Source organism: Suncus etruscus, chromosome 2 (assembly GCF_024139225.1).
Source record: "Suncus etruscus isolate mSunEtr1 chromosome 2, mSunEtr1.pri.cur, whole genome shotgun sequence".
NCBI lineage: Eukaryota > Metazoa > Chordata > Mammalia > Eulipotyphla > Soricidae > Suncus > Suncus etruscus.
The window spans coordinates 6,020,216-6,046,998 of NC_064849.1; the positions used below are offsets into that span (position 1 = coordinate 6,020,216).

At 59.9% G+C, this 26,783-nt stretch overlaps 4 protein-coding genes across 10 annotated transcripts; 3 read left to right on the forward strand and 1 right to left on the reverse strand.

Annotated features, from left to right (window-relative positions):
• The first annotated feature begins 132 nt into the window (after positions 1-132).
• Positions 133-5,416, forward strand: TBL3 (transducin beta like 3). Its single transcript, XM_049768084.1, has 22 exons — positions 133-205; positions 574-625; positions 718-813; positions 898-945; positions 1,024-1,165; positions 1,243-1,327; positions 1,411-1,581; positions 1,655-1,730; positions 1,804-1,897; positions 1,978-2,159; positions 2,254-2,395; positions 2,477-2,535; positions 2,789-2,892; positions 3,077-3,224; positions 3,358-3,588; positions 3,667-3,737; positions 3,814-3,970; positions 4,036-4,094; positions 4,181-4,284; positions 4,365-4,436; positions 4,538-4,696; positions 4,779-5,416. The coding sequence occupies exons 1-22, from the start codon at positions 165-167 to the stop codon at positions 4,886-4,888; spliced, it is 2,403 nt and encodes an 800-aa protein (XP_049624041.1). The 5' UTR covers positions 133-164; the 3' UTR covers positions 4,889-5,416.
• Positions 5,417-7,650: 2,234 nt separating this feature from the next.
• Positions 7,651-8,880, forward strand: GFER (growth factor, augmenter of liver regeneration). The gene is made up of 3 exons (XM_049768100.1): positions 7,651-7,922; positions 8,032-8,228; positions 8,578-8,880. The coding sequence occupies exons 1-3, from the start codon at positions 7,695-7,697 to the stop codon at positions 8,738-8,740; spliced, it is 588 nt and encodes a 195-aa protein (XP_049624057.1). The 5' UTR covers positions 7,651-7,694; the 3' UTR covers positions 8,741-8,880.
• Positions 8,881-12,171: 3,291 nt separating this feature from the next.
• On the forward strand, positions 12,172-14,912 carry SYNGR3 (synaptogyrin 3). Of its 2 annotated transcripts, none has more exons than XM_049768096.1 (4): positions 12,172-12,369; positions 13,881-14,118; positions 14,327-14,469; positions 14,564-14,912. In XM_049768096.1, exons 1-4 carry the CDS (start codon positions 12,271-12,273, stop codon positions 14,771-14,773), a joined length of 690 nt encoding a protein of 229 aa, XP_049624053.1. In that variant the 5' UTR covers positions 12,172-12,270; the 3' UTR covers positions 14,774-14,912. The 2 variants fall into 2 exon arrangements, with proteins under 2 accessions (XP_049624053.1, XP_049624054.1); XM_049768097.1 differs by having other exon boundaries at positions 12,172-12,321.
• A 1,895-nt stretch (positions 14,913-16,807) lies between these two features.
• ZNF598 (zinc finger protein 598, E3 ubiquitin ligase) lies at positions 16,808-23,329 on the reverse strand. Of its 6 annotated transcripts, none has more exons than XM_049768082.1 (12): positions 23,096-23,329; positions 21,050-21,162; positions 20,765-20,894; positions 20,291-20,502; positions 19,817-20,034; positions 19,619-19,736; positions 19,255-19,418; positions 19,062-19,146; positions 18,218-18,909; positions 17,947-18,079; positions 17,714-17,861; positions 16,808-17,640 (listed from the first exon to the last, which is right to left on the reverse strand). In XM_049768082.1, the coding sequence occupies exons 1-12, from the start codon at positions 23,327-23,329 to the stop codon at positions 17,290-17,292; spliced, it is 2,598 nt and encodes an 865-aa protein (XP_049624039.1). In that variant the 3' UTR covers positions 16,808-17,289. The 6 variants fall into 6 exon arrangements, with proteins under 6 accessions (XP_049624039.1, XP_049624040.1, XP_049624036.1 ...); XM_049768083.1 differs by having other exon boundaries at positions 17,714-17,891; XM_049768079.1 differs by having other exon boundaries at positions 17,947-18,909; positions 19,628-19,736.
• Between the last annotated feature and the right edge of the window lie 3,454 nt (positions 23,330-26,783).

A 26,783-nucleotide genomic window follows, 5' to 3' on the forward strand; every position in this document is an offset into this window, starting at 1 on the left:
TGTGCTATCTCCCCGGGCCCCGCCCTTTTCTTGACACTGCAGTCTCTGCCCACAACTTACACGGGGCGCGCTCTGCGATGGCGTCACGTATACTGCGTCATCACCGCGCGCCGGAAGTGGGGAATCGCAGTCCTGGGTCTCACGTGGTAGCGGCGGCGGCTGTGATGGCTGAAGCCCTGGAGGGTCTGGGTCGCTTCAAAGCCAAGTGAGCGGGTGCTGCGGGATGGGAGCGGGGCCACCGCCGGACAGGAGAGACTGAGCTCTATCCCGGTGCCAGCATGCGGGGTGGGTGGTGCAACTCTGGGCGCACCCCCAGGGATGGGTGGTGCAGAGGCAGAGCCGGGACGTCAGGGACTAGGATGAATGAGTTGCCTGGCTCGGGTCCACAGGCAGTAGGGAAGCCTGATGGGCCCCTAGGCTCACCGTGTTCCTCCCCGCATCTGGGAGAGCTGCCTTGTGAATAGCAGCAGCCTCCCAGGATGCAGGCCCCCTGTCATCCGCTTGGCTGAGACGGAGAGGCCACAGCAACAGCAGATCCAGGCAATTGCAGCTGACTCCTCTTTATCCCTGCAGCTATGCTGTGGAACGCAAGATCGAACCTTTCTACAAGGGCGGGAAGGTGCAGGTACCGGCCTGGGGTCCTGGGGCATGTATGCGGTGCGATGTGTGTGGCCAGCTGCAAGCTGGATGGTGGCTGAGACCTTCCCCTTTTTCCAGCTGGACCGGACCGGGCAGCACCTCTTCTGTGTCTGCGGGAACAGAGTCAACATCCTGGATGTGGCTTCAGGGGCTGTGCTGCGGGGCTTGGAACAGGTGAGGCACAGGCGGGAGGCTCTGCTGGGTGTGGGCCCCACCTATGGCAGGTCTAATCATTCACTGCTTGTCATCCTGCCCTAGGAGGATCAAGAGGACATCACAGCCTTTGACCTAAGCCCTGATGAGCAGGTCTGTGTGGAGTGGAAGGAGTAGGATGGGACCGGGTTGGGAAGTGCTGCCCCCCACTGAACTGAACTCCCTCCCCAGGTGCTAGTGACAGCTAGCCGTGCCCTGCTGCTGGCTCAGTGGACATGGCGAGAGGGCACTGTGGCTCGCCTGTGGAAGGCCTTGCACACTGCTCCTGTGGCCAGCATGACTTTCGACCCCACATCCACTCTGCTGGCCACAGGTATTGGGTGGGACAGCCGTGGGGGGGGGGGTGTCCAGAGAAGAGCTGTGGCTCATCTCAACCAAACCACTTTTCAGGGGGCTGTGATGGGGCCCTGCGTGTCTGGGACGTGGTTCGGCATTATGGGACACATCTCTTTCGGGGCTCGCCTGGTGTAGTGCAGTGAGTAGGGGAGGTGCATCATGGTGGGGGACGGGGCTACCCGCACTCCTTGGGCCTCACTCAGCCCTATTCCATGCCTGCAGCCTGGTGGCCTTCCACCCAGACCCGAAGCGCCTGCTGCTCTTTTCCTCTGCTGCTGATGCCGCCATTCGTGTGTGGTCCCTGCAGGAGCGTGTTTGCCTGGCCACGCTCACCGCTCACTATAGTGCTGTCACCTCCCTGAACTTTACTGCTGATGGCCACACAGCACTCAGGTCTGACCTGTCCCGGGTCTGGGGGTTAGGAGGGCTGCTGAAACCCTGGAACTGACGAAACTATGCCCTGTAGCTCAGGCCGTGACAAAATCTGTGTGGTGTGGGATCTCATGAAGTGCCAGGCCAAAAGGACCATTCCTGTGTTTGAGGTGGGTTCGGGGATGGGTGTGAGGGGGTTAGGGAGGGGAAGCTGCAGCCAATGACCTTCTTCCCATTCCTTAGACAGTGGAGTCTGCGGTGTTGCTGCCCGAAGAATCGGCCCCGGAGCTGGGCGTGATGTCCAAAGGCCTGCATTTCCTGACAGCGGGTGACCAAGGTGCCTGGGGTTGGGGCATGTGGCAATTGACCGGATCAGGGAGCCATGGACGGTGGTCCCAGCCACCCCTGTCCCCGTAGGTGTTCTACGCGTGTGGGAGGCTGCCTCTGGACAGTGTGTGCACACGCAAGCAAGACCTCCGGGACCTGAGCGCCTGCTGACACACTGTGTTCTGGCCGCCAGCGCTGGCCTAATCCTCAGTGCCACGGCTGACCATGACCTGCTGCTCCATGATGCTGCTTCACTGAAGCTCCAGAAGCAGGTGCACCCAGGACCCCACAAATGCACATCTGGTCCCAACCTACAGTGGAGGTGCAGCCCGCCCCTCACACATCACCCATTTTTGTCCCACCAAGTTTGCTGGCTACATTGAGGAGGTGTTGGACGTCCGGTTCCTTGGCCCCGAGGACACGCACGTGGTGGTGGCTTCCAACAGCCCCTGCCTGAAGGTGTTTGAGCTGCGCACGTTCTCCTGCCAGATTCTGCATGGCCACACAGGTAAACCGCAGCGTGCCACCCTGCCCATGCCCAGAGCCCTCGCACCACCCCCACAACAGCCCAATCCTCCTCTGCCCACAGATATCGTCCTGGGCCTGGACGTGTTTCGGAAAGGGTGGCTTTTTGCCAGCTGCGCGAAGGTGAGGCCCAGGAGGCTCAGGGAAGTGATGTTGCGCCCAGAACTGGGACCAGCCATTCAGCCACCTGCCTCCCCCTTTGCCTGTCTTGGTTTTTGGGTCACACCCGGCAGCGCAAAGGGGTTCCTCCTGGCTCTACACTCAGAAATCGCCCCTGGCAGGCACGGGGGACCATATGGGATGCCGGGGTTCGAACCACCATCCTTCTGCATGCAAGGCAAATGCCCTACCTCCATGCTCTCTCATCTTGCCTCAGGATCAGAGCATCCGTATCTGGAAGATGAGCAAAGCTGGCGACGTGGTCTGTGTGGCACATGGCTCTGGGCACACTCACAGCGTGGGTTCCATTTGCTGCTCCAGGTACTGCTGCCACTGTAGCCTGGTGTCTGGAGACCTTGGGGGGGGGATCCCTGCTAAGCATCTATGGCCGGTGAGGAGGAGAGGGGGGATGAGTAGCTTCCTGTGTTTTCAGGCTTGGGACCACAGTGGTGGGGATAGGGTCTCTGCTGCTGGGGCTCAGCAGCGTCTCCACGTGCGGGTTTAGGCTGAAGGAGTCGTTTGTGGTGACGGGCAGCCAAGACTGCACAGTGAAGCTCTGGCCCCTCCCGGAAGCACCACTGTCCCAGAGTGCAGCCAAGGCTGGGAGCCCTGTCCTGCTGCAGGCTCAGGCCACGCAGCGCTGCCATGACAAGGTCAGCAGGGTTAGGTGTGCATGGGGTGCAGGTAGCAGGAGAGGGGATGTGGAATGATACAGGTGGTGGAAGCTGGAGAGGTTAAAGGGATGGGAGACTCAGTGGGCTCCAGCCACCTATGTTATTGCTCCAGGATATCAACAGTGTAGCAGTGGCCCCCAATGACAAGCTGCTGGCGACGGGCTCCCAGGACCGCACGGCTAAGCTCTGGGCCCTGCCTCAATGCGAGCTGCTGGGCATCTTTTCAGGCCACCGGCGTGGCATCTGGTGTGTCCAGTTCTCACCTATGGATCAGGTGTTGGCCACAGCCTCAGCTGATGGCACCGTCAAGCTGTGGGCACTGCAGGATTTCAGCTGCCTCAAGGTATGATACCTGTGCCTGCCCCTGGGCCCTCAGCCTTTCGCTTCTTGCCTGCCTCACACACCCTCCCTCCACATACAGACATTTGAGGGCCACGACGCCTCCGTGCTCAAGGTGACCTTTGTGAGCCGAGGCACACAGCTGCTGTCTAGGTGAGTGGCAGAGGGGTGCAGGGGTGCTGTGGGCAGGGAGTGGTGGCCCGCGCTGATGCAGAGCCCCCACCCCCAGTGGCTCTGATGGGCTCCTGAAGCTCTGGACCATCAAGAATAATGAGTGTGTGAGGACTCTGGATGCCCATGAGGACAAGGTCTGGGGTCTCCACTGCAGCCGGCTGGACGACCGTGCCCTCACTGGCGCCAGTGACTCCTGTGTCATCCTCTGGAAGGTAGGGTACTCTGGGGGGTGGAGGTGCAGCCTGAGGGCACATGTGTGACTCCTGTGTGACCCTAGGACGTGACGGAGGAAGAGGAGGCCCAGAAGCAGGCCAAGATTGAAGAGCAGGTGGTGAGGTGAGTCTGGGGCGTTCGGTGCATCCCTGGCATCTGAGGCACCCTGCCTTGCTGCCTGCGTCAGCCCCACCGGCTCTTCCATGCAGGCAACAGGAACTGGACAACCTGCTACACGAGCGGCGCTTCCTGCGAGCGCTGGGCTTGGCCATCTCCCTGGACAGGCCCCACACTGTGCTTACCGTGATACAGGGTCAGTGTCACCTAGGCTGGCAGGGCGGGCTCCCCAAGGCTCCCTACCCCCTGTCTGGGCTCAGCCTCGTCTTCCCATAGCCATTCGCAGGGACCCTGAGGCCAGTGAGAAACTGGAAGCCACCGTGCTCTCACTGCGGCGGGACCAGAAAGGTGGGTTGATGGCAGGGAATGGGGACAACAAAGGAGGGCAGGGGCAGAGAGAAGGGCGGCAGGGCTGAGCAGGCTGACTGCTGTCCGTCCACCTCATCCAGAGGCCCTCCTACGCTTCTGCGTCACATGGAACACCAACACCCGCCACTGCCATGAGGCCCAGGCCGTTCTGGACGTGCTGTTGCACCACGAGCCCCCAGATGAGCTTTTGGCCTATGAAGGGGTGCGGACCTCACTCGAGGCCTTGCTGCCCTACACAGGTATCTACCTGGGGGGTACAGGTGGGGCACTGGCGACATCCCTTGGCTCCAAGGACTGTCTGACTGTGCTTCTCTTTCCCAGAGCGCCACTTTCAGCGACTCAGCCGGACCCTGCAGGCCGCCACTTTTCTGGACTTCCTGTGGTGCAACATGAAGCTGGCACCACTCCCTGCCGGCCCCCCAGCCCTCTGAGGCTCTGCACAGCCACATGGACATTTGGGGTTGAAGCTTTATTGCAGAAAGCCGGACTTCTGAGGCTCCTAAGTGGGTCCTGGGCTCTCAGCCAGGCTCTGAGCCAGCTGTGGGCCCTCCATCTCTGGATCCTGAGCCCCAGGGTCCCCTGTAGTGCCCTGGAGGGGATGCTGCAGCTGTGGCTCCAGATGTCCCTCAGGGGCAGGCACCATTGGAGCCTTAGGAGCTTCCTCTGAGGCGCACCCTCAGGGTCGGGTTTCAACATTGAGAGCAGTGAGAGAGAGGAGACCCGTGAGAGGTTATGTCAGTGCCTCCCCATCTCCTGCCCAGCCACTGGCCAAGATAGATTCTCTTTATAAGCTCGTGGCCCTGCTGGAAGCTCAGAATTGAGACCCTGAGCAAGGATGCCCGAGGGTTCTACAAAGTGTGGGGTCAAGTCCCACACTACTATGAATTCCACTCTGAATTTCTATTGACAGAAGGAACCATTAAAACTCAATGTGGGTTGGTTACCACCCTCCAACTCTCCCGGGTCCAGACTTGTAGTTATTATGGTAGGGACAGACATTGTCTAATACTGGTGCCCCCCCCCAGGGGCTGCTCCTCATTTCAGCACCCCACCCCTCAAGCAGAGCACAGGAAACCCCATGTTCCTAGCCACTATCGTGGGCACAGGTGGCTTGGGCTTCAACCTGGAAGCATGTGTCACTGCCACATCCGGGGTCTCCTGAATTTGTGAGTGTCCTGGGATTGTGGGACTGCAGATAACCATGGTGGATGTAGTGCATGGGTTCCAGGGCAGCGGGGAGCAGCAGGTTGGTGTTGCTAGTACCTTCCAGTTCAGCAGCTCCCCTCCATGTCCACCACTGGCTGCATAAGGAAGTGAGTGGATACCGGGCTTGGGTCATGAACTTGGGTGTGACCGGCACAGGATGCCAGGCTGTAGTCCTGTTGTTCCCATGTGACAACATTGGGGTGTCTGTGGCCAGGAAAGGAACGGATTATGGAAACCCACAGTCTCCCCTGCTCTGGATGCCAGGCCTGATCTATGGGCACAGGTTAAGGTGCAGCTGTCCTGGTGGGACCCTAGGTGAGCAGACCCTGCTGCTCTGGGGGCCTGAGTTGGGACAAGATGTATTTGCTGGGCCTGGAGAGATAGCACAGTGGTGTTTGCTTTGCAAGCAGCCGATCCAGGACCCAAGGTTGGTTCGAATCCCGGTGTCCCATGTGGTCCCCTGTGCCTGCCAGGAGCTATTTCTGAGCAGACAGCCCTGAGCACTGCCGGGTGTGCCCCCCCCCCAAAAAAAAATGTATTTGCTCCCCACCAGATTGAAAAATTCCCGTTTAAGCCTGGGTCCTTGTTTTCTGTTTATTTTTTTGTTTGTTTTTTGGTTTGGTTTGGTTTTGGTTTTTGGGCCACACCCGGCAGTGCTCAGGGGTTACTCCTGGCTATCTGCTCAGAAATAGCTCCTGGCAGGCAAGGGGAACCATATGGGACGCCAGGATTTGAATCAACCACCTTAGGTCCTGGGTCCTTGCTTTCTGTGGTCCCTGTGCTACCCTCTCATCAGGCCAGCTGGAGCATCCCTGTCCCCAACATCCATTCTCCGATGCTTTGTGGGTCCCATATGCATCCCTGTTCCTCCTGCTGCCCTTCCCCAAACCAGAAGAGGATTTTCCCGTTTTACTCCGGGAAATTTACTGGGGAAATTCCCAGCAGCACCTCATCAAGTTGTTGCCATGCCTGAAGGTCAAATTCACTCCTTAATACACGACACATATGGTTATCACCATGTGGAATTACCAGGGCCTGGAGAGGTGTGGGTTTGTACAAGCTTGCCCGGTATGCAGTCGACCTGAGTTGAATCCCTGAGCACCACCAGGAATAATTCCAGAATACAGAACAAGCTAATTGTCTTGTAGGTGGAAGTCCCACAGCCAGCAGTGCCCAGGTTGCCCTTGGGGATCATCTCCAGCTGCCAGGGGGGACCCAACCTGGGTTGCCCGCGCACAAGACTATCCTCTTCCCCGCGGCACTATAATAGCTCCAGTCCCAGGGGACTGTTTTGGGGCTTGGGGCCACTCGTGGGCGTGTCCACTCCGTGTCGTGGGGCCGAACCAGGGCTTAAGCGTCAACAGAACGCGGGGCGCGCCCCCCCCCCCGTTACCAAGGCACCCACCAGAGTGGGCCGATCCCCTCTGTGCGCTCAGGACCCCCCACCCACGTTGCCGGAGGAGCCCCGCGGCGCTGCTGGGGATGCACGGAGGGCCGGATCGTGGAAAGCCGGACGCTCCGACAGGCGGCGAGGCCATGAGGGCGTCGCGGGTCGAGGCGCCCAAGTCGCCGGGGCCGCAGCCCGAAACCGCTTCTCGGTCGCGGCGCCGCTTCCACCACACGTTCCTTTTCTACTGGAGGAAGCGGGAGCCACGCAACAAGCCCGCGTCGGGCCGCCGGGCGAGGTCCAGGAGCCCGATTCGGACCCGGAGCCGCAGCCGGGCCAGCCTGCAAAGTGAATTGCAAGCGTCGGGGGCAGCGGCTGCAGCGGCGGCGGCGCGGCTGGGTCAAGGGTCACGCGCGGGGTACTCGGGCCCCGCCTCCTCCCCGCCGGACCCCGCCTCTTCTTCGCCAGACACCGCCCCCTCCACGACTGACTCCGCCCCCTTCGCGACTGGCCCCGCCTCCGAGGCTGCGCGCGCACCGGGCTCGTGCAGCCGCGCCCTGGCGGCGGCGCGCTCGCTGGCCTGGAGACCCAGCTGGAGGCCGCTCTGGATACCGCGCTGGCCCAGCTGGCATTGCGCGGGCAACATGGCGGCGCCCAGCGGGCAGGGCGGCCCGTTCGGCAGCGGCGGCCTCTTTGCATCCTTCATGCCCGGTGGCGCGCGCCCCGAGAGCCCGGACGACCTGGACACCGACGCGCGCGGCCGCGGCGCCGGCCGGAGGGAGACGGCCACGGCGCGGGGCGAGGAGGCGCCGGCGCCGCGTCCGTGCCGGGCCTGCGTGGATTTCAAGTCCTGGATGCGCACGCAGCGCAAGGTGCGCGGCGAGGCCCCGGGCGAGGCTGGGTCGGATCGCGGGGTGCGGTGGGGGCGGCCCTGGGGGCTGGTGTCCCTGGAACCCGCGTCGCTATCTCCACCCCCTGCAGCGGGACACCGCGTTCAGGGACGATTGCCCCGCCGATCGCCAGGACCTGGGCCGCCACAGCTGGGCCGTCCTGCACACGCTGGCCGCCTACTTCCCCGACGCACCGACGCGCGAGCAGCAGCAGGACATGGCCCAACTCATCCGCCTCTTCTCCAAGTTCTATCCGTGCGACGAGTGCGCCGAGGACATCCAGAAGAGGTGAGCGGTGCAGGGAGCTACCCCCTGTGTCCCCAAACCGAGCTGTGCAGAGTAGGGGGGCTGCTCCAGACTCTCCCTCTCCTGACTTAAGAGAGGAGGATCAGGCCTGCTCTTCTGTTGCTTCCTGGGTGGGTTTTTTGGGGGGAGCCCCAGGCTACAGGCAGGTTGTGCTTGCTGGGGTGCGGTTTCATAATTACGAGGCTGTAAACCTGTTCATGACCCTTGGGCCAGCAGCTAGGCTGGTTGGTGCTCTGGGATCCAGTCCTCAAGTGCAGATGGGGCCCTGGGTGGGATGGGCAAAGGGGTATCCCCCTCTCTAGCTTATCTGTGCTCCCCTCTGCCCCTGGAGGATTTACAGGAACCAGCCAGACACCCGTTCACGGGCTCACTTCACCCAGTGGTTGTGCCGGCTGCACAACGAGGTGAACCAGAGGCTGGGCAAGCCGGAGTTCGACTGCTCGCAGGTGGATGAACGCTGGAGGGACGGCTGGAAGGATGGCTCATGTGACTAGGCTGAAGGGCACCGTCAGGACTGTGGGTTTTGGGGTGGGATCCTCATTAAAGTCCTCAGCCACAACCAGCCTGTATCAGTCCCCCAGGACAAGGGTGCGAGCCAACTTCTCCTCAGAGCCCAGCAGGCACTTGTAGCACCTGCCAACGTTCATGCATGCACAAGCCACTGGCCTGGCTGAGCCTGAGACTGCTCGGTGAGGCCCATGGGTGTCTTCCCAGGGGCCTGGTGCTGGTCTCTGCTCAGCACCAGCCAGACCAGGCCTTCTGGAACCAAATATTTTTACACCCTGAGACCAAAAAGCAATATGGGAAAGCCTTGAGGAGCCAGCAGGCCACCAACAGTCCCTGCACGTCCTTAAAAGAAGGGACATCGCACAGGCGGGGACCTGCCAAGGGATGCACTGGCATGTGAGGCGCCAGGCCTCCAGAACCCCAATACCAGGGAGGGGAACCAAGGTGGGACTTGATGTCCCTTTGCTGCTGCTTCTGGGGCCCTGAGTTTGGTACTGGGGACAGAGTGAGGGACAGTGGAGGGCAGGGCAGAGATCGCAGGTGGTCAGGGTTACCCCGCCAGGTAGAGCTAGCATGGGGTGGGGTGGTCTTGTCCACAGCTGCCCTCCAGTATGGCAACAACACCTAGTACCTGTCACTGTCAAGTCTGCATGGCCTCAGAACCTCAGTGGGGATGGGGAAGGGCATTCTGCTCGCTGAAGAGCTGTGCTCCTCCTCACCTCCCTTTCTAGAGTTTTATCTCCCCAATAAAGTATAATTTCCTAGTATGTCATGTGCAGCTGTGGTGCTCGCTAAGCCCTGCATCCTGCATCTCTTTAGCTGTGGTGCTTCTGCATATCTTGGGAAGGGGGATTCTGTATCTCACAACATCCGCGTGCTTGCCAGGTGTGTGAAGCCTTCTGTTTCTGGACCAAACATCAGCTAAGTGTATGCGCTTTAGCCCTTTGAGAACTCTGGCTTTCACTTTGCATACTTGTGCTGTGTCCAGGCTGAGACAAGGGATCCACAGAGTTCAAGAGAAGCTTCAGCGAACCCAAGAGAAGACGGCAGGGACGGTACTTGCTTTGCAACAGGTGGCCCAGGTTCCAATCCCAGCACCCCACAGGAACCTCTGAGCCCTGCCAGGAGTGATTCCTGAGTGCAGAACCAGGAGTAACCCACAAGCACTGCTGAGTTGGACCCCCCCCAAAAGAAAAGAAACTTCAGTTTAAGCACCAGGTGGTGCTGAGTCAACCTGCAGTGAAAGGCCATAAGTAAGGGCCCTTAGGGCGCTTAGGTAGGTAGATGGAAGGTGCCAGTTGCCCTGGGAACTAAAGGGAGTGGATGAGACAAGGCATGAGAAGAGGGCATGTGTCCAAGTATTCTTGAGAAAAGGTGGGACTGCTGGTTTGGGTGCCATTATGGACCTAGGCCAAGAGTGTGGGTACAAGAGACGACAGCCAGAACAACAACAAAAAAAAAAGTAAAGGGGCCGGGCGGTGGCGCTAAAGGTAAGGTGCCTGCCTTGCCTGCGCTAGCCTTGGACTGACCGCGGTTCGATCCCCCGGTGTCCCATATGGTCCCCCAAGCCAGGAGCAACTTATGAGCACATAGCCAGGAGTAACCCCTGAGCATTACCGGGTGTGGCCCAAAAAAAAAAAAAAAAGACGACAGCACAGTGGGTAGTGGGCTTTGCACACAGTTCAATCCCCAGCACCAAGACTCGGTACAATCCCCCAACCAAAAAAAAAAAACAGTGGGGACACACCTGTGCTGCCTAATTGTGTGCCCAAGTTCATGTTGCAGGATTCCACTTTCTGAACTCTGGCCTTTTGTACTTTCGCTCTGAATGTTCACTGGGCTCTCTCTCCACCTTTGGAGGCGCCAGCACTTTCTCAAACCTCTCATATCCCTCCCCTTTCAGATTTTTTTTTTTGTGGGTCACATCCAGCAAATCTCAGGGGTTGCTCCTGGCTCTGCACTCAGAAATCGCTCCTGCAGGCTCAGGGGACCATATGGGATGGGGGGGGGGGGGAATTGAACTGCAGTTTGTCCAAGGTCACTGGGATTCAAGTCACCATCTGTCCTTGGATCATTGCCAGCAAGGCAAACACCTTACAGCTGTGCTATCTCTCTGGCCCATCTCTTTCATGGAATTTTTTTGTTTGTTTATTTTTGGGTCACACCTGGCAGGCTCCGGGGACCATATAGGATGCCGGAATTTGAGCCACCATCCCAAAAGGTTTACCTCTATGCTATCTCTCCGGCCCCTCCCTTTTGGAATTTTTGTTTGTTTTTTGGGTCACACCTCAGAAATCGCCCCCGGCAGGCGGGGGGGGGGGGAACCATGGAACCATATAGGATGCTGGGATTCCAACCACCATCCTGTCCTGCATGCAAGGCAAATGCCTTACCTCCATGCTATCTCTCCGGCCCCCCTTTCAGAATCTTTTTTTTTTTTTTTTGGTTTTTGGGTCACACCCGGCAGTGCTCAGGGATTATTCCTGGCTCCAGGCTCAGAAATTGCTCCTGGCAGGCACGGGGGACCATATGGGATTTGAACCAACCACCTTTGGTCCTGGATCAGCTGCTTGCAAGGCAAACGCCAATGTGCTATCTCTCCGGTCCCCCCGGAATTTCTTTTTTTTTTTTTTTTTTTTTTTTTTTTTTTTTTTTTTTTTTTTTTTTTCCCCCCGGAATTTCTAATTGAAACAGAAGTAGGGCATTTGCCTTGCACGTGGCGATCCAGGACGGATCCGGGTTCGATCCGTGTGTGTGTGGCCCAACTCCCCTCCTCCAAAAAAGTGGGGCCATGACCTCAAGTGCTGGATATATAGTGGTGGCATCCTTCCCTCCGCCAGCCCCCAGACAGGCCTCAGTCCTGATGACTGGAAGCCCAATTCAGCTCTCTGAGGAGGTGTGATGGCCTGGGGGGGGGGGCCTGCCCCAAGGCCCAGCACTTGGCACCACAATGCAGGCTTTTTTGACCTTCCAACAGGGCCCCACTTCCCTGTGATTACGAACTCAACAGCAGCATCCCTCATGCTCCCCTCAGCCCTGCCCAAACACCCGGGTGCAGGGGCGCCCAAGCCCAGCTCCAGCTTGCTGAGGGCCCCTGGGCGGGATCTGTTCCCCGTGGGGACGTCAGTGCGGGGGTGGACAGGGAGAAGACCCCTACAGGCGCTCGGGCCGGGATCGGGGACTGGGGAGGACCCTGAGATGCTCGGCTTGGATGAAGCCGAGTCCGCCTGCGCCCGCCACCCCGGGAGCAGAGCTGTGCGGGGTCGCCGGTCCCCCGGCCCGTTGCTGCGGGAGTGGGCGTGGCGGGCCGAGGCTCCAGCCCCTCGCGTGGACCCGGCGGGGGGCGCAGGCTGAGCCCCGCCCCGCCCCGCGCGCTCCCTCGGCCCGGCGCGCGTTCCCGCGAGGCGGCGGCGGCGGCAGCGGCTGCAGCAGCATCTGCGAGCATCCCCGGGCAACCTCGGGCGGACGGACCGACGGACGCAGGACGCCCAGGGCGCCCGGCCGGCCGGGGCTGGCCATGGAGGGAGCCTCATTCGGCGCAGGCCTCGCGGGGGCCGCCCTGGACCCCGTGAGCTTCGTGCAGCGACCCCAGACCCTGCTGCGGGTCGCATCCTGGGTGAGTGGCCAGACCCCGACTCTGACCGTGACCCCGACCTCGCGCCCCCACCTCCCTTCCCCACCCCATCCAGCCCCTGCCTCCTGGAGCCTCCAGCCCCTCTCCGGGAGCCCGCAGCAGGTTGGGGTGACGTCAGCGGCCAGGCGCACCCACCTGCCGGCGGGGGAAGGGCCGGCAGGCCGGGGCTACCGCGGGGACCTTGAGAGGTCATCACCGGCCGCCCCCAACCCCAATTTCTCCGGGCCCAACTCCACCCGTTCCGCTGCCATCGCTGTGTTTTTCTCGGATCCCACCGCTGGAAGCCAGTACAGGGAGCTAGCTAGTCCCGGGGCTTGGGCGTTGCGAGGGGCCCACGTGAACGGCTGGGCACAGGCACCCAGGCCTTCCCCCCCCCCCCCCCCGCACACACAGGATAGGAGAGCGGGTCCTTCCCGGGTCCTGGCGCTCTTGAGCAGAGAGGTCTTACTGGAGATGATGTGGGAGAGGCAGGTGCATCCCAAGACTGCTCTCCTTTGAGGGAGTGTGTTGGCGGCCCTCTGGTCACTCAAGGCACATTCCCTGTGTGCCTTCATGTCCCCCTTGATTTGGAGCTGTGGCAGAAGTAGAATGAGCAGGTCCTTTTTTTTTTTTTTTATGTTTTCTTAGAAAAAGATATGCATAGGGAGCCCAGGTGCGTGCCTTGCACGTTCCCCACCTAGGTTCAATCCCCTACACCTCATATGGTTCCCCAAAGACCACCAGGAGCGATTCCAGACTGCAGAGGCAGGAGTAAGCCCTGTTTATCTCTGTGTGGCCCCAAAAGAAAAAGAGCTAAGGAGAGCAGGGTCTGGCTCACAGTGGCCTCAGCCCACCTGGCCGGAAATCCAGCTCCAGAGCTCAGGAGGCTGATGTCAGCTGTGGCTTCAGAGCCAGTGGCCACGGCAATGATTAGTTACGGGAACCAGATCCAGTGAAGAGCGCCAGGAGGCCACTGTCCCGACCCTTCTCCTCACCCACTATACCTTCACCTGAAATTGCCCCCAAATGTCCAGGCGATTCCTCCTCCACCACCACCACCACCCTAGAATGGCACTCCTGTCCCCTATCTCCTGGAGACCTTGGGTGACAGGCAGTGCGGGGGCCTCGGCTTCAATGTCACATCACCTATTGGAGTCCTCATCTGGGTCCGAAACGAGGGAAGAACAGTGACACTTGGTGGTCTAAGAGAGAAAGCAGGTAAAAATGGTAGGATTTCGCCTGTTGGTTTGGGAACACGCTTGGCTCAGGACTTGGGGCTGCGCCCGGTGTTGTTCAGGGGTCCAGGTAAATCTCGTGCCCCAGCCCAGAGCCTGGTAGCCCCGCAGTTTCTGGGCACAGTCGATGCTCACGAAATGCTACTGGCGCAACTATTGCGAAATACACCAGGGAAAGGTCGGGTACCCACACACCCCACCAGGGATGCGCCGGGAACGCACGCTCTGGCCTCCTCCACCGCCGGCCCACCCTGAGCACCGGCCCACCCACCGCCCCAGGTGTTCTCCATCGCGGTCTTCGGCCCCATCATCAACGAGGGCTACGTGAACGCTGGCAGCGGCCCCGAGCTGCGCTGCGTCTTCAACGGGAACGCGGGCGCCTGCCGCTTCGGCGTCGCGCTGGGCCTCGGGGCCTTCCTGGCCTGCGCCGCCTTCCTGATGCTCGACCTGCGCTTCCAGCAGATCAGCAGCGTCCGCGACCGCCGCCGCGCGGTACTGCTGGACCTGGGCTTCTCAGGTGGGCGGGGCCTCGTGGGCGTGGGCGTGACGCCTCTCTGGTGGGCGGGAACCAGGCCCGGGCAGAGCCAATGGGGCGGCGAGAGGCTGGGATTGTGGGCGGGGGTTATATTAGGACCTCCTGCTAAGGGGCGTGTGGTCACACATCGAGGGCCAATAGGGAGAGGGGGCGGAGCCGAGGGGCGGGTCTCACCCGGCCGTGCCCGCAGGGCTCTGGTCCTTCCTGTGGTTCGTGGGCTTCTGTTTCCTCACCAACCAGTGGCAGCGCACGGCGCCCGGGCCGGGCCCCACGCAGGCGGGAGACGCAGCGCGCTCCGCCATCGCCTTCAGCTTCTTTTCCATCCTCAGCTGGGTGAGTGCGCCCGGGGCGCAAGGATGGGGTTGGTGGACACACACCGCGCGGGCAGGCCCTGCCTAACCTTAGCGCATGGCATGCTCGCCCGCAGGTGGCGCTCACTGTGAAGGCCCTGCAGCGGTTCCGCCTGGGCACAGACATGTCTATCTTTGCCACCGACCAGCTGGGCGCAGGTGCGGGCCAGGCCTACCCCGGGTACCCGGTGGGCAGCGGAGTGGAAGGCACGGACACCTACCAGAGCCCGCCCTTCACCGAGACGCTGGACAGCAGCCCCAAAGGCTACCAGGTGCCTGCCTACTAGTGGCCGGCTCAGCCCGGCTGCCTGCCCGGCCAGCATTGGACTCCAGCTGTCTGGGGCCCAGAGGGGGTGGCCTGCAGGCTGCCAGAGTGTCTCCGAAAGCCCTCCCAGGCCCTGACTTCCTAGGTCCAGGCCTGAAGCCCTGGGCCGTGTCCAGGGATCTTGGGATCCCCTTAAGAAACAGCCAGATCAGGGCTCTGCGTCCAGCCGCCCTCCACAACCAGGTGTGGGGCTGACCCCACTAAAGGAGCGACTCTAGCAGCCCCTCCAGTGGCCACATCCCCTCTCCTGTCCCAGTGGGTAGTGGTTATTTCTCTCCTGCTGTTGGTGGCCCCCAGGGCTCTCTGCCCACGCCCTTCCCAGGCTCCCTGTCGATGTCGTGTTGTGGTCTAGTGTGCTGGTGTCGCCCCAGTTCCCCCACAAACGGCCTCTCTGTGGCCCCAGCACCTGCTTACCCTGGCCTGCCTGGGTGGGTGGTCCCAGCCCGGAAGTGACCCCGTGGCAGCTGTAGGCCCAGTCCAGCCTACAGAAAGAGTATGTTCCAAGGAGGAACACAGCCTGAGCGGCCTCTCCCAGAGAGAGCCTGGGTGCTCCAGCTGCCCATGGGGCCCAGGAGACGGCCATTCCATGCAAACCCTGTACCTCAACCTCCAAGAGGATCCCCCGCTCCAAAACCTTTCCCTGTACCTGGGGTAAGGCCCAGCCACAGCTGGCTGCCCCCTCCCACCTCCCACCCCCGCTGATTCTTCATGCATTGCTTGAAGCTGGATTTCCGCATCCTGTTAATCCCAAACGCGTTGCCACATTTCATTCTCAGACAGAAACTCCTGCCCGTGGTGGCGGCGAGTGACAGCCAGTGTGTCGTAGTGTAGACCATCTCCGCGTGGAGAACAAGTGGACATGTTTACAATTTTGGTATATATCTACCTGTCCTCTCCCCTTGGAAACACCAATCCGTGATTGTGTATTTTCACTGACCCCTGTTCCAACCGAAACTTCTTTACAATAAAGACTGGAAATGGGTGGGCAGTGGCCATGTGCCTGTGATGTCATTTCTGCTCAGTCCCAGCCCACCGGGGAAGTGTGGCACCTACACTCCACACCTAACGCTCATTTAAACCTGGGAATTCATCACCAGGCTGAGCTGCCAGGAGCCACTCTTGTCCTGTGCAGGACAACTGGGACACATTGCATTGATGTCACCATGTCTTGAGATGTTTGGGTCGATTTTGTTTTTTCTTAGTGGGGATGGAACGTGGGGGTCTCACACATGCCCAGTGGCCCTCTTTGAGAGCAAACTCTCCTCAGTGTCCAAGGTCCCTACCTGCCTTTGTATCCTCATTCATTTCCTCTCTGTAGATCAGACACCTCACAGGCCTGCAGCACACAAATAAATCTTGGCAATCTGTCATCTCTCGGCATTCAATCCCGTGGCATTGATTTTAGTCACCACATGCGCAAACGCCACCTATCTGCTTCTGAACCCTTTTACTGGGACAGACCCCAGTAATTGCCCCCCAGTCCTGCTGCCATAGACAGGCCCTTGGAACTTCTGACCTGTCTTTGTACATGGTTTGGTTTGGGCTACTTTTTGGTGCTGTTACTCGTGCCAAGCTCAGGGATGAGCTTGGGATAATAGTGGGTACAGGAGACTGAACCGGGTTGGCCTTGTGCAAGACAACTGCCCTACCTGCTGGCCCCTCCTTACAAAATGTTTCATCTGAGTAATTGAGGGTGTTCCCAGTGTTTCAGACACGCCCTGCACTGTCCTGAGTGTCAGGTCAGTCTCTTTAGCAACATATTCCCAGGGGTTACAGGTGGAACCCCAGGTTTCATGCAACACTTAAGGAGGCACACACATCCCTATCCCTATGCTGGGCTGGCCAGCAAGGCAAGTGCTAGGCCAGGCCTGTGCCCCTGGTCTCCCTTTTCCACAGCTGCCCAGGTCTCAGGGGCTAATTGTGAAGCTGTCCAGTCTGTTGACTGGTCCCCTGGCTCTAGGTTCACCATGCAGAGAAGCTCGGGACACCAAGCAGGTGCATTATTGTAAAATAAATTTATTTGAAGATAAACTGTCTTATTATAAAAGGTCAGAGGCAATTTGAGATCCCAGATCAACTTGTCTCAAAAAGATTCGACTTCAAGTAGCGCAGTTTCACGTCTGGTTTTTAATCCTGAACGACTGGAACCGCCAAACAGCCAACCATTTGTACAACACACTCAACCCCGATTCTGGCACTGGTGGGCCCTGGCACCCAGCTCAGGGCCTGGGCACAGAGGCTCTGGTCCCACAGCCAGGACAGGGAGCTGCACTCCGGCTGGCCTCCCTGGCACCTTCCAGGAACAGAGATGGCCCAGCGCTACCCCAGAAGATGGGGGGCGGCCCCTGCAGACCACCAGGTCAGGGCTTACCGGAGACCCCCCTGGGATGGCCACTGAGGGGCCTGAGCTAGTGGCCAGCTCTTAGGGAAGGGCAGCAGCTCTGAGTGCGGCACGTGCGGCCCGCACAATGGCAGGGGCTACCTGATGACCCTGCCGAGGGCCTGGAGGGATGGGAAGTCGTCGTCATTGTGGGCGGCATGCAGTGCACGGTGGCCGTCCACATCACCGTGTGCTAAGACCTGCTGGCAGGTGGGGCACACACAACAGGCCAAGTCCTCGTGTCCACCGGCCTGCCAAGCACTCTTCTTGTTCCGCCGTGCCTTGGTGCCAGGCTGCGCTCGGCCTCGGAAGGCGGTGTGGGCTGATAGTAGCTCCTGCTGCTTGGTGGCATCAGGCAGCAGCACCAGCAACTCATTGAAGATCTTGGGGAAGTTGTCACCAAGCAGGTCCTGGCAGCTCTGGTAATACTGGGCTGCGGAAATGACACCCTGCGAGAGGGAGTCATGACCAGCCCACTCATGCCCCGCACCCTCTGGCCCACCATACCCGCCCACTACTCACCTGGCGGAACTCGCCAGAGTGGCTTTTGAACTGGCTGAAGCGTGTCTCGTCGCTCTGTAGGAAGTCCTTGATGGCCCGGATGAGCTGCAGGTTCCGCTCCCGAAAGCGCTTGGGCTCTAGGTAGGCCTGCGCTTCAGGTGGCCTGGGTCTGGGGATTGGGGCAGCAGTGGGTGGAGGCCTGGTCCCAGATCCCCTCACCCCTGGGGCCTGAGCCTGGCCAAACCCATACTTACACTTTTGCGCTGCTGCTGGAGTGGGGGCCAGGCAAGAGGCTGGAGAAGCCAGGTGGGGGCTTGCTCACAGGGGGCACCAGCCCAGGCGGCGGTGGGGGGGGTGTACTCTTCAGCACCACCCCAGGGCTGAAACCTGGGGGGTGGCAGTCCCGGGCAGAGCATGACCCACCTTGGTCAGATGCAACTAGCCTGCACCCCCCACTGCCCCCCGGAGTCCAGTGTGGCAGAGCCCCATGCTCTGCTGCAGTCCACCTGGTGGCAGGTAGCCCACCTGGGGGAGGTGGCATCCTGGGTGGGCAGGAGCTGCTGAGCACTGGGAAGTCTTCCTGGGGTGCAGAGCCTGGGGGCCGAAGGAGCCCCGGGGGTTCCTTGGGAGTGCCTCGGGCCAGGGCCGGTGCCTCTGAGTGTCCATTGACAATGACACCTGCTGGCCCCTCCCTGCTGTCAGATGGGACCAGGCGTGTGTGCTCAGCACCCGGAGGTCCAGCCTGTTCAGAGGGTGGTGGCGGGGGAGATGGGGTCCCCTGCTTTTCCAAGCCCACCTTCTTCCTCTTGCCCACCTTGGTGAAAGATGGGATGGCCCCAGAGGCCAGCAGGGTGGGCCCAGTCCCCACAGGGGGTGTACCCGGAGGCTCCTCCTCTGTAGGGCCCAGTCCGCCCTTCTTCCCGCCCTTGCCCCCTTTCCCCGCCTTCCTGGTAGCCAGGGCCCCGGGGCTGGGTTTGGCCCCCTTTTTGCTGCTGTTCCAGGCAGAGAGGAGGCTGGTGGGGGCAGCAGTGGGCTTGGCAGCTGAAGGAACCAAGGCTGGGAAATCCTCCTCTTGGAAGGCACCCCTGCCCCGAGGCCGAGGGGGGTATGCCAGGTGGGGTGCTGAGGTCACTGCCAGGGCAGAGGCCGAGGATGTGGAGGCGTAGAGACTGGGGAAGTCTTCGTCCTTGAGCTTCACTGGGGCTGGCCTGAGGGAACTGACCCAGGGAGGGGGCACAGGTCAGTGGTGCCAGCCATGCCACCACCCCACTGTACCTGCCTCCTCCCCCATACACGGGCCCCCATCATAACACACACACACACACACACACACACACACACACACACACACACACCCGTGTTCACAAACCTTCCAAGCACAGGCACGGCTGCAGGACTGCTGGCTGGGAAGAGATTCTGGCTTACAGGCCCATTCACGGAGGCTTCTTTAGGGCCTGTAGGACACGGGATGCCAGGGCCACCCTATATCATGGCCTCCGGCAATGAGGGATGGCGCAGGGCTGGGGGGGCCACCCATTGCCCCTCACAGGGACCTGGCTCACCTGGGCCTTCGCCCTGAGTCCGGGTGGGTCGCCAGGAACCTCGGGCTTCTTCAGGGCCCCGCGTCCCTGCCTCCTCCCGATCCTCACTCCTGCCTGTGTCCAGCTGCTGCTGAGCAGCTACCGAGGCCTGGATGGCAGCGGCCACTTCCCGGTCTTCTTCTTCCCTGGGGAGGGGCAGCCTTTAGGAAGGGCAGGCCCCAGGGGTGCAGTAGATGCCTGGCCAGCCTGTAGGGACACCTGTGCAGCCAACAGCACAACTGCTGCTCTGGGGTCATGTCCAGGGTTCCAGGTTCTGCCCAGGGCCCAGGGTCCTAGGCCAGCAGCCTGTGCAGGATGCAAGCGTCGCGCGGGGGAATCCTCCCACCTCTTGTACCTCCAGCTTCCTCGACGGCTCTGCTGGGCTCCACGCCCGCCGGCCCGGCCTGCACGGCTCTGGCGGTGGTACCTGTCCACCTCCTCATAGTCTTCGCCGCCCACCACCCCTGCAGGCGACACAACTGTAAGGGAGGGGGCTGGGCCCATAACCCATGGGCTGGAACCATCATGCCAAGTGGTCCCTCACCCTCAGCCCTGCGTGGGTGTCTAGGCGTATAGTTGAACTGCAGGTCGATGTGGCGATTTTGCCGGGCCTCAGCGCGGTTGCGGCTGTGGCAGGCCATCTTGTGGGCCTTGAGGTCGATCTCGGTGCGGAAGGCGTGCGTGAACTGCTCGGTGCTGCAGCGACCCTCCTCACATAGGAAGTGCTTCTCCCGGAAATGTTCACGCAAGTAGGCATAGTCACTGGTGGGACAGGGAGGGAGGGAGGGAGAATGGCCATGGGGGATCAGGACCAACCAGACCCCAGAGCATGAGAATCTGGGTCCCAACTCCAGATGCAATCGAACCCCAGACAGCTGGCCTAGACATCATGCTACCCAATACCTAAGAACCTACCCTGGTTCTCTACCTAGCTGGTTCCGGGCCAGACTGTGCACACACACACCTTCCACTCTGGGCCCAGAAACACGCATACCTGTATTCACACACATGTGCGCACCTGTAGTAGTCCTGAGCACCGTCGGTGTCGCAGAAGTGGCAGAAGTAATGGTCCCGGCGCAGGTGCTTGAGCAGCTCATCATTGTCTAGGTAGCGCTCATCACAGAACTTGCAGAGGGGGTGTCCACGGTGTGAGGTGTCATCAGGGTCCCCTTGCATGCGGTGCCGCGCCAGGTCCTTGCGTGAGTACCACTTGCGCTCGAAGGTGAAGATCTGTAGGAGAGGGGCCGGAGAGATAGCACAGTAGTAAGGCGTTTGTCTTGCACGCAGCCAAACACAGGAGGAACCCTGGTTCATTCCTGGCATTCCATATGGTCCCCCGAGCCTGCCAGAAGTGATGTCAGAGCGCAGAGCCAGGAGTAACCAGAAACAAACAAAAAATATATCTGTAGGACAGCTCATGTTATGCTCAGGGCTCCCTATGGCGTGTCCCCCAGCCCACACCCTGAGGTGTCTGAGTCAGAGCTCCCTCTACCTTGAGGTGTCTGAGGCACAGTTTACAGCAGAAGAGCTCATGCTGCTTCCTCATGTGCTGCTCCAGGTCCCCAAAGAGGTTGAAGGCCGGCAGGTCCAGGCAGCGTGGACATTCATGCTGCAGCAGCTGCCTGGGAAGACAGAGGCCGCGCGGGCCGCATATGCCCTGTGGGCCCCTCGCCCCACAGCCTTGCTCCCAGCCCCCAGCCAGCCTCACATGTACAAGGCCAGCGTCCCCCCCCACCTCCCGCATCTGTAAGGCCAACACCCACCCCACCTGCCTCACCTGTACAAGGCCAACACCTGGCTGTCGGCAAAGTAGATGTCGTAGGTCTTCTCGTGCTGCAGTTGCGAAAGCGAGATGCTGGCGAAAGCCGGGAGTTTCTTCCCAAACACCACCTGGGCACAGGGCAGGGGCACTGAGCGTCCACTGAGCCATGCGGGGCAGGAAGGACTGGCGCAGACCCGGGGAGGTGAAGGCAGGAAGGGGCCGCACGAAGCCGGAGCCTTCCATGAACCGCGTGGAGGCCCCAAGAGACTGGAGGCGGCTGCTGGCTGGTGCCCTGACAGGGCCCCCCAACCTCACCTCAGCCCTACCCTCCAAATGAAAAGGTCAAGCCAAGGTCATCCGCATCAGCTCATACATGGAAGGGGGCAATAGGCCCCAATGAGTGGCACCCCTACAGCAGAGGGGAGAGCTGGGAGTTTGACCTCAATACAGTGCCCAGGTAGGGGAGAGGGAGTAGGGAGCCACAAATGGCTACAAAGTGATTTCTCCCAGCGTGGGAGAACCCTCAGCTCTTAGAGCCAGGACCCAGGACCTGCTGGGAGAGCCTTGGCGGGTGATGCAGAACAGCTGCAAAGGCCTCTACCAAGGTGCCCCCAAACATGCCAGCAGGCCTGGGGTTCGCCCTTGCCCAGGACCAGGCTAAGCAGCGCAGAGCCCCAGAGCAGTGGATGAAGATAGTGCGAAACAAGTGGTACAGAGCCTGCAGCGGGCAATCATGCCAGGCAGGCCTGTGTGCAGGGAGCAGAGCAGTCCCAGAATCAGCTCACTCCCCCCCCCCCCCGCCAAAGTGGGCATGGCTGGAGCAGTTGTAGTCCTGTCCATAGAACAATGGCCTGACAAGGCACCCTGCCCTCTTGTTGCAAGGATATGACTGTATGGGAGGGGCGGCTGGCTCTGACAGCCCCGAAAGGAAAGCAAAACCTGAGGAGCAGTTTCTCCATTCCCTACTCCTCCAGCCTGTGCTGGGTACCCGGGAAAGTTCAGACACAGCAGGGGCTCCACCAGCTGCTTGAGCGTCTTGGCAGCATCTCCTGCCCAGTTCATAAAAACCCCTAGGGTCTGGGCCCAGGAACAGAGGAAGCAAGGGCCAGTGGCACAAGGTCAAGAAGAGGAAATGGCCACCCACATTCCCTAGATATTCTGGAAGGCTCCGTGCCACCCAGCCGGACACCCATCCTAGCCACACACAGGGGGCTGGCTGGCCGGCCTGCAAAAAGGGAGGGAAGCTACAGGTGAGCTGGGAAGTGGGCCGAGAAGGTTACGTCATGCCACGCCAGGCCAGGCCGGGCAGGCTGGCATTCGGAAATACCCTCTGAGTGAGACACCAGCCAAGGTTCCCGAATCTCACACACCATCCTCCCTCCTCCCAGGGAGGGCACTTCCAGGGAACCCTGTCTCATGACTCTTTCCCGTGCCGGCCTGCACGGTGAGAGAGCTCCTGCCCCTCGCTGGGCAAAGCGACGCAAAGGCATCATCACTCCTCCTCGGAGGAAGAAAGGCTCCTTCCTGGGCAGATCCAGACAGCCCGGATCTCCTCTGGGGGGTGGGTGGCCTGCCTGCCTGGAGGTTTCACAACAGCTGCTGGACAAACATCGTAAAACCCAGCAGCCAGCCACCCAGCTGGCGCAGGGCGCTGCGGAGGGCAGAGAGGGTCAGCTTCGCAGGGCAGAGAAGTTAGGGGCCGCTCCAGCTGCCCCCTGACCCCCTCCACTGGGCCCTCAATTCTGCAGCGTCAGGAAGGGTCCTGGTGCTCCTTTGGACACCGGACAGGAGAACTTCAATATCCGGCCCAAACGATCGGGAGGCCGGCCGGTTTCCCCTTCCCGCCCAGAGGCAGAGGCCGGAGTCAGGGCCGGCCACCTCACGCCTGGCTGGGCATGGCAGGCCTGGGGGGCTGCCCCCCAAAGCTACCCGGGGGAACTCCGGGGCACTTCCCGGGAGACCAGGCGCCGATCCAACTTGCCCAGGCCCCGAGCCCCGGCTTCAGGCCGCCCAGCCCGGGCCTTGAACCCGGCGATCGCCGTGGGGCCGCCCCACGCGCACCTGGCGCAGCTCCTCGCGGCACACGGCGCAGTAGCGCTGCTCGCACAGGACCCGCATCTTGGTGGAGCAGCGGTAGCACACCGGGTGGTCGCAGCGGCCCAGCGCCGTGGCCTCCAGGTCCCCGCAGCACAGCACGCAGCTGCCGCCGCCCCGCTCGGGCAGCGCCGCCGCCGCCGCCGCCTCCAGGGTCGCGCACCGCCCCTCAGCGCCAGCCGCCACCGTCGTCGCCGCCATGGTCAGCTCCGGCCCCTCCCGGCCGGCGGCGCGGCAGGCCCGAGGCCACGCCCCTTCCGGAAATGTCACGGCCGCCGGGCAACGGCCCCGCCCGGCCCGACGGAAGTGCCGCCCGGCTGTCGGCCCGCCCCTGCCGCCGCCGCTTCCGCTTCCGCCCACCGAGACGCCGAGACGGCTAGAGCGGAGCCGACAGCCGGAGCCGACGTTCTAGCCGGAGCCGGCGTCTCGTTGGCCGTCGGGGGTCTTCCCTCCTCTCCTCCCTTTCCTCTGCCCTTCCCTCTCCCTCTTCCTCTCCCTCTCTCCCCCTCTCCTTCCTCTTCTGCCCTTCCTTCTCTCTCTTCCTCTCTTCCCTTCTTCCTCTTTCTCTGCCCTTCCCTCTCCCTCTTCTTCTCCCTCTCCCCACTCCTTCATCCTCTTCTGCCCTTCCTTCTCCCTCTTCCTCTCTTCCCTTCTTCCTCTTTCTCTGCCCTTCCTTCTCCCTCTTCCTCTCTTCCCTTCTTCCTCTTTCTCTGCCCTTCCCTCTCCCTCTTCCTCTCCCCACTCCTTCATCCTCTTCTGCCCTTCCTTCTCCCTCTCCCTTGTCTTCTTCTGCCCTTCCCTCTCCCGCTCTCCTTTCCCTCTCCCCCTCTCCATCCTCTTCCTCTGCCCTTCCCTCTCCTCTTCCTCTCCCTCTCCTTCCTCTTCTGCCCTTCCTTCTCCCTCTTCCTCTCCCTCTCTCCCCTCTCCTCTTCCTCTGTCCTTCCCTCTCCCTTTCCTCTCCCTCTCCCCATCTCCCTGCCCCCTTCTTCAGGGCCATTAGTGATCACAAAAGGATGTTTCCCTGGTTTTGGAGCTGATGGTTGTCAGCAGCACCTGTACTAAGAGGGTTCTCATCTATCCACTGTTCCTCACAAACTGGACACTTACGACTTATTTATTTATTTATTTATTTATTTATTTATTTATTTATTTTTGGTTTGGGGGCCATATCCAACTGTTTTAAGGGATTATTCCTGGCAGGCTCTTGGACCCAATGGGATGACAGGGATAAAACTCTGAGTCAGCCAGGTACAAGGCAAATGCCCCTACCTGCTGTGCTATGTATGGCTCGGGCCCCTCCATGCACGACTTTATTTGCTACCTCTAGTGAGACAAAGTGCTTCCATATTCTCAGATATGAGAGCCACATCAGCAGTTTCCCAAGCCAGTACAGAGCCCCAGAGGAAAGAAGCACTTGCGGGACCCTGGTTTTCTCTTCGTTCTGGAGGTTCGTTCAAGACAGAACACAATGGCTTCAGGTCTGGGCCAACCAGCTGTATTGGAGGTTGGTTTGCTGGATGAACCACAAGAACCCCAGAGTATAGAGCTCAGATACCTGGAACTCCCTCTGCCATTAGATCCAGAAAGTAGCAATTTTACAGGGAAATGTTGGCCTCCTGGTGACCTGGGGCACCCTTATCTTCCTTGCTTATGAGGAGGGGTGCCAACCAGAGCCTCTTCAAGTGCCCATTCCCCATAGAAAGTCACGAAGGGCAAAACCCACAACAGAGAAGATAGGAAATGAGCTGTTAGTGACATCACAGGAGACAAAAGTGGAAGGAAGCAATTCATCTGAGTGTCTTGAACCATTTATAGAGCAGAGCCCACAACTCCTGCCATGGGAAGTATCACTAGGGCAGGAGTGGGTGGAGAGAACCTAGTGGCTACCTGCTCCCCAGCACCCAGTCCACCCCATCTCACATCCCACAGAACACATAGACCCTGGACTTCCCATCTCCCCTGCTACACCATCCATGACACTCACCCTTCAACCAACAGCATCTTAGAGTGACTGCAGGGAGGGCACTTGCCTTGCCACGACTGACCTAGGTTCTACCCCCCAACATCCCATATAGTTCCCTGAAGCCATGCCAGAAGGCATTCCTGAGGATAAGGCCAGAAGTACATTATGGACACTGCTGGGTATAACCCAGATAAAAAATATTTTTAAATATATTCTTAATTGGATCACTGTGAGATACAGTTACAAAATTGTTTATGGTTGAGTTTCAATCATACAATGTTCCAACATTCATCCCTTCCCCATTGCACATTTCCCACCACCAATGAACCCAGTTTCCCTCCTTCCCTCCCTCCTCTCCTCTCCTCCAGCCCTCCCTCTCCTCTGCCTATCTCTATGGCAGACACTTTTCTTCTCTCTCTCACTCTCTCTTCCTTTTAGGCATTGTGGTTTGCTCTACTGTTACAGAAAAGGTGTCATGACTATCACTTTCCCTTTTTTCAGCACCTTGTGCTTGTCCAGAGTGATCATTTCCCACTACCATTGTCATAGTGGTCCCTTCTCTGGCCTAACTGCACCACCACCACCACCACCACCACCACCACCACCCCCGCTCTGTGGCTTCCTACCATAGACCTATCCTCCTGGTATCAAAGGGAAAAGATTTTTTTTTATTTTTGGCACACCTGGCAGCACTCAGGGGTTACTCCTGGCTCTACGCTTAGAAATTGCTTCTGGCAGTCTCGGGGGACCATATGGGATGCTGGGATTCGAACCACTGACCTCCATGCTATCCCTCCGGCCCCAAAAAGAATTTGTTTTAATCCAGAACAACTCACTTTTTAAAATAATATCTTTATTCAAGCACCATGATTACAAACATGTTTGGAGTTGAATCTAACACAACTTAGTAACAAACTGGGAATTTGCAGCAGAGGACATTTCCAGCCAGCAGAGCAAAGAGACAAAGAGGCAAAAGTGTAGCCAGAGGGCCCGGAGAGATAGCACAGCAGCGTTTGCCTTGCAAGCAGCCGATCCAGGACCAAAGGTGGTTGGTTTGAATCCCGGTGTCCCATATGGTCCCCCGTGCCTGCCAAGAGCTACTTCTGAGCAGACAGCCAGGAGTAACCCCTGAGCAACGCCGGGTGTGGCCCCCCCCCCAAAAAAAAAGTGTAGCCAGAAACAGAAATTTCAGAGTGAATGGAGGGACACTCAAGCAAGGCAGCATGTGTGGCTGCAGAGTGGCCCATGTCCCACATGAAAGGACCCGATTGGGGATAGGGAGACCAGTAGGAAGTGGCTCCAGCACTGGAGCATAGGCCTTACTTGTCACCGCCAGCCCTTGTCTGCTGTCTCCCTTGCCCTGCCAGGATACAGCCTTGACTCAACAGGAAATGGTGGGGCAGGCATGAGGATGGGAAGGAACATGTGTCACCTTTTTTTCTGCTGTAGAGAGCAAAGATCCTGGAAAAAGGAAAAAAGGGGGTCCAGGTGTTGGACTCAGTACTGAGCACTTACCTTGCATGTATGTGAAGGTCTGGGTTCCAGGTCAGACACCAGAAAGAACAACAACAAAATGTCTGGAAGCTTCTGGATGTGGAGTTCCAAGGGGCTGGTTTGTGGCTGGGATCCCTGAAGATACGATATTTCCCCCCCCCCAATGCATTATGTATGTCCCCACCACACACTGCTAAG

Coding starts and splice junctions, on each gene's coding strand:
- GFER (XM_049768100.1), top strand. CDS start 7,695: ATGGCGGCGCCCAGCGGGCAGGGCGGCCCGTTCGGCAGCGGCGGCCTC. Junction 7,923..8,031: donor GGATGCGCACGCAGCGCAAG/GTGCGCGGCGAG, acceptor CACCCCCTGCAG/CGGGACACCGCGTTCAGGGA. Junction 8,229..8,577: donor GCCGAGGACATCCAGAAGAG/GTGAGCGGTGCA, acceptor CTGCCCCTGGAG/GATTTACAGGAACCAGCCAG.
- SYNGR3 (XM_049768096.1), top strand. CDS start 12,271: ATGGAGGGAGCCTCATTCGGCGCAGGCCTCGCGGGGGCCGCCCTGGAC. Junction 12,370..13,880: donor TGCTGCGGGTCGCATCCTGG/GTGAGTGGCCAG, acceptor CCACCGCCCCAG/GTGTTCTCCATCGCGGTCTT. Junction 14,470..14,563: donor TCTTTTCCATCCTCAGCTGG/GTGAGTGCGCCC, acceptor GCTCGCCCGCAG/GTGGCGCTCACTGTGAAGGC.
- TBL3 (XM_049768084.1), top strand. CDS start 165: ATGGCTGAAGCCCTGGAGGGTCTGGGTCGCTTCAAAGCCAA. Junction 2,893..3,076: donor GGTTCCATTTGCTGCTCCAG/GTACTGCTGCCA, acceptor GTGCGGGTTTAG/GCTGAAGGAGTCGTTTGTGG. Junction 4,095..4,180: donor ATTGAAGAGCAGGTGGTGAG/GTGAGTCTGGGG, acceptor TCTTCCATGCAG/GCAACAGGAACTGGACAACC.
- ZNF598 (XM_049768078.1), bottom strand. CDS start 23,329: ATGGCGGCGACGACGGTGGCGGCTGGCGCTGAGGGGCGGTGCGCGACC. Junction 20,503..20,764: donor TGTGCCTCAGACACCTCAAG/GTAGAGGGAGCT, acceptor CCTCTCCTACAG/ATCTTCACCTTCGAGCGCAA. Junction 19,147..19,254: donor GACTCAGGGCGAAGGCCCAG/GTGAGCCAGGTC, acceptor CGTGTCCTACAG/GCCCTAAAGAAGCCTCCGTG.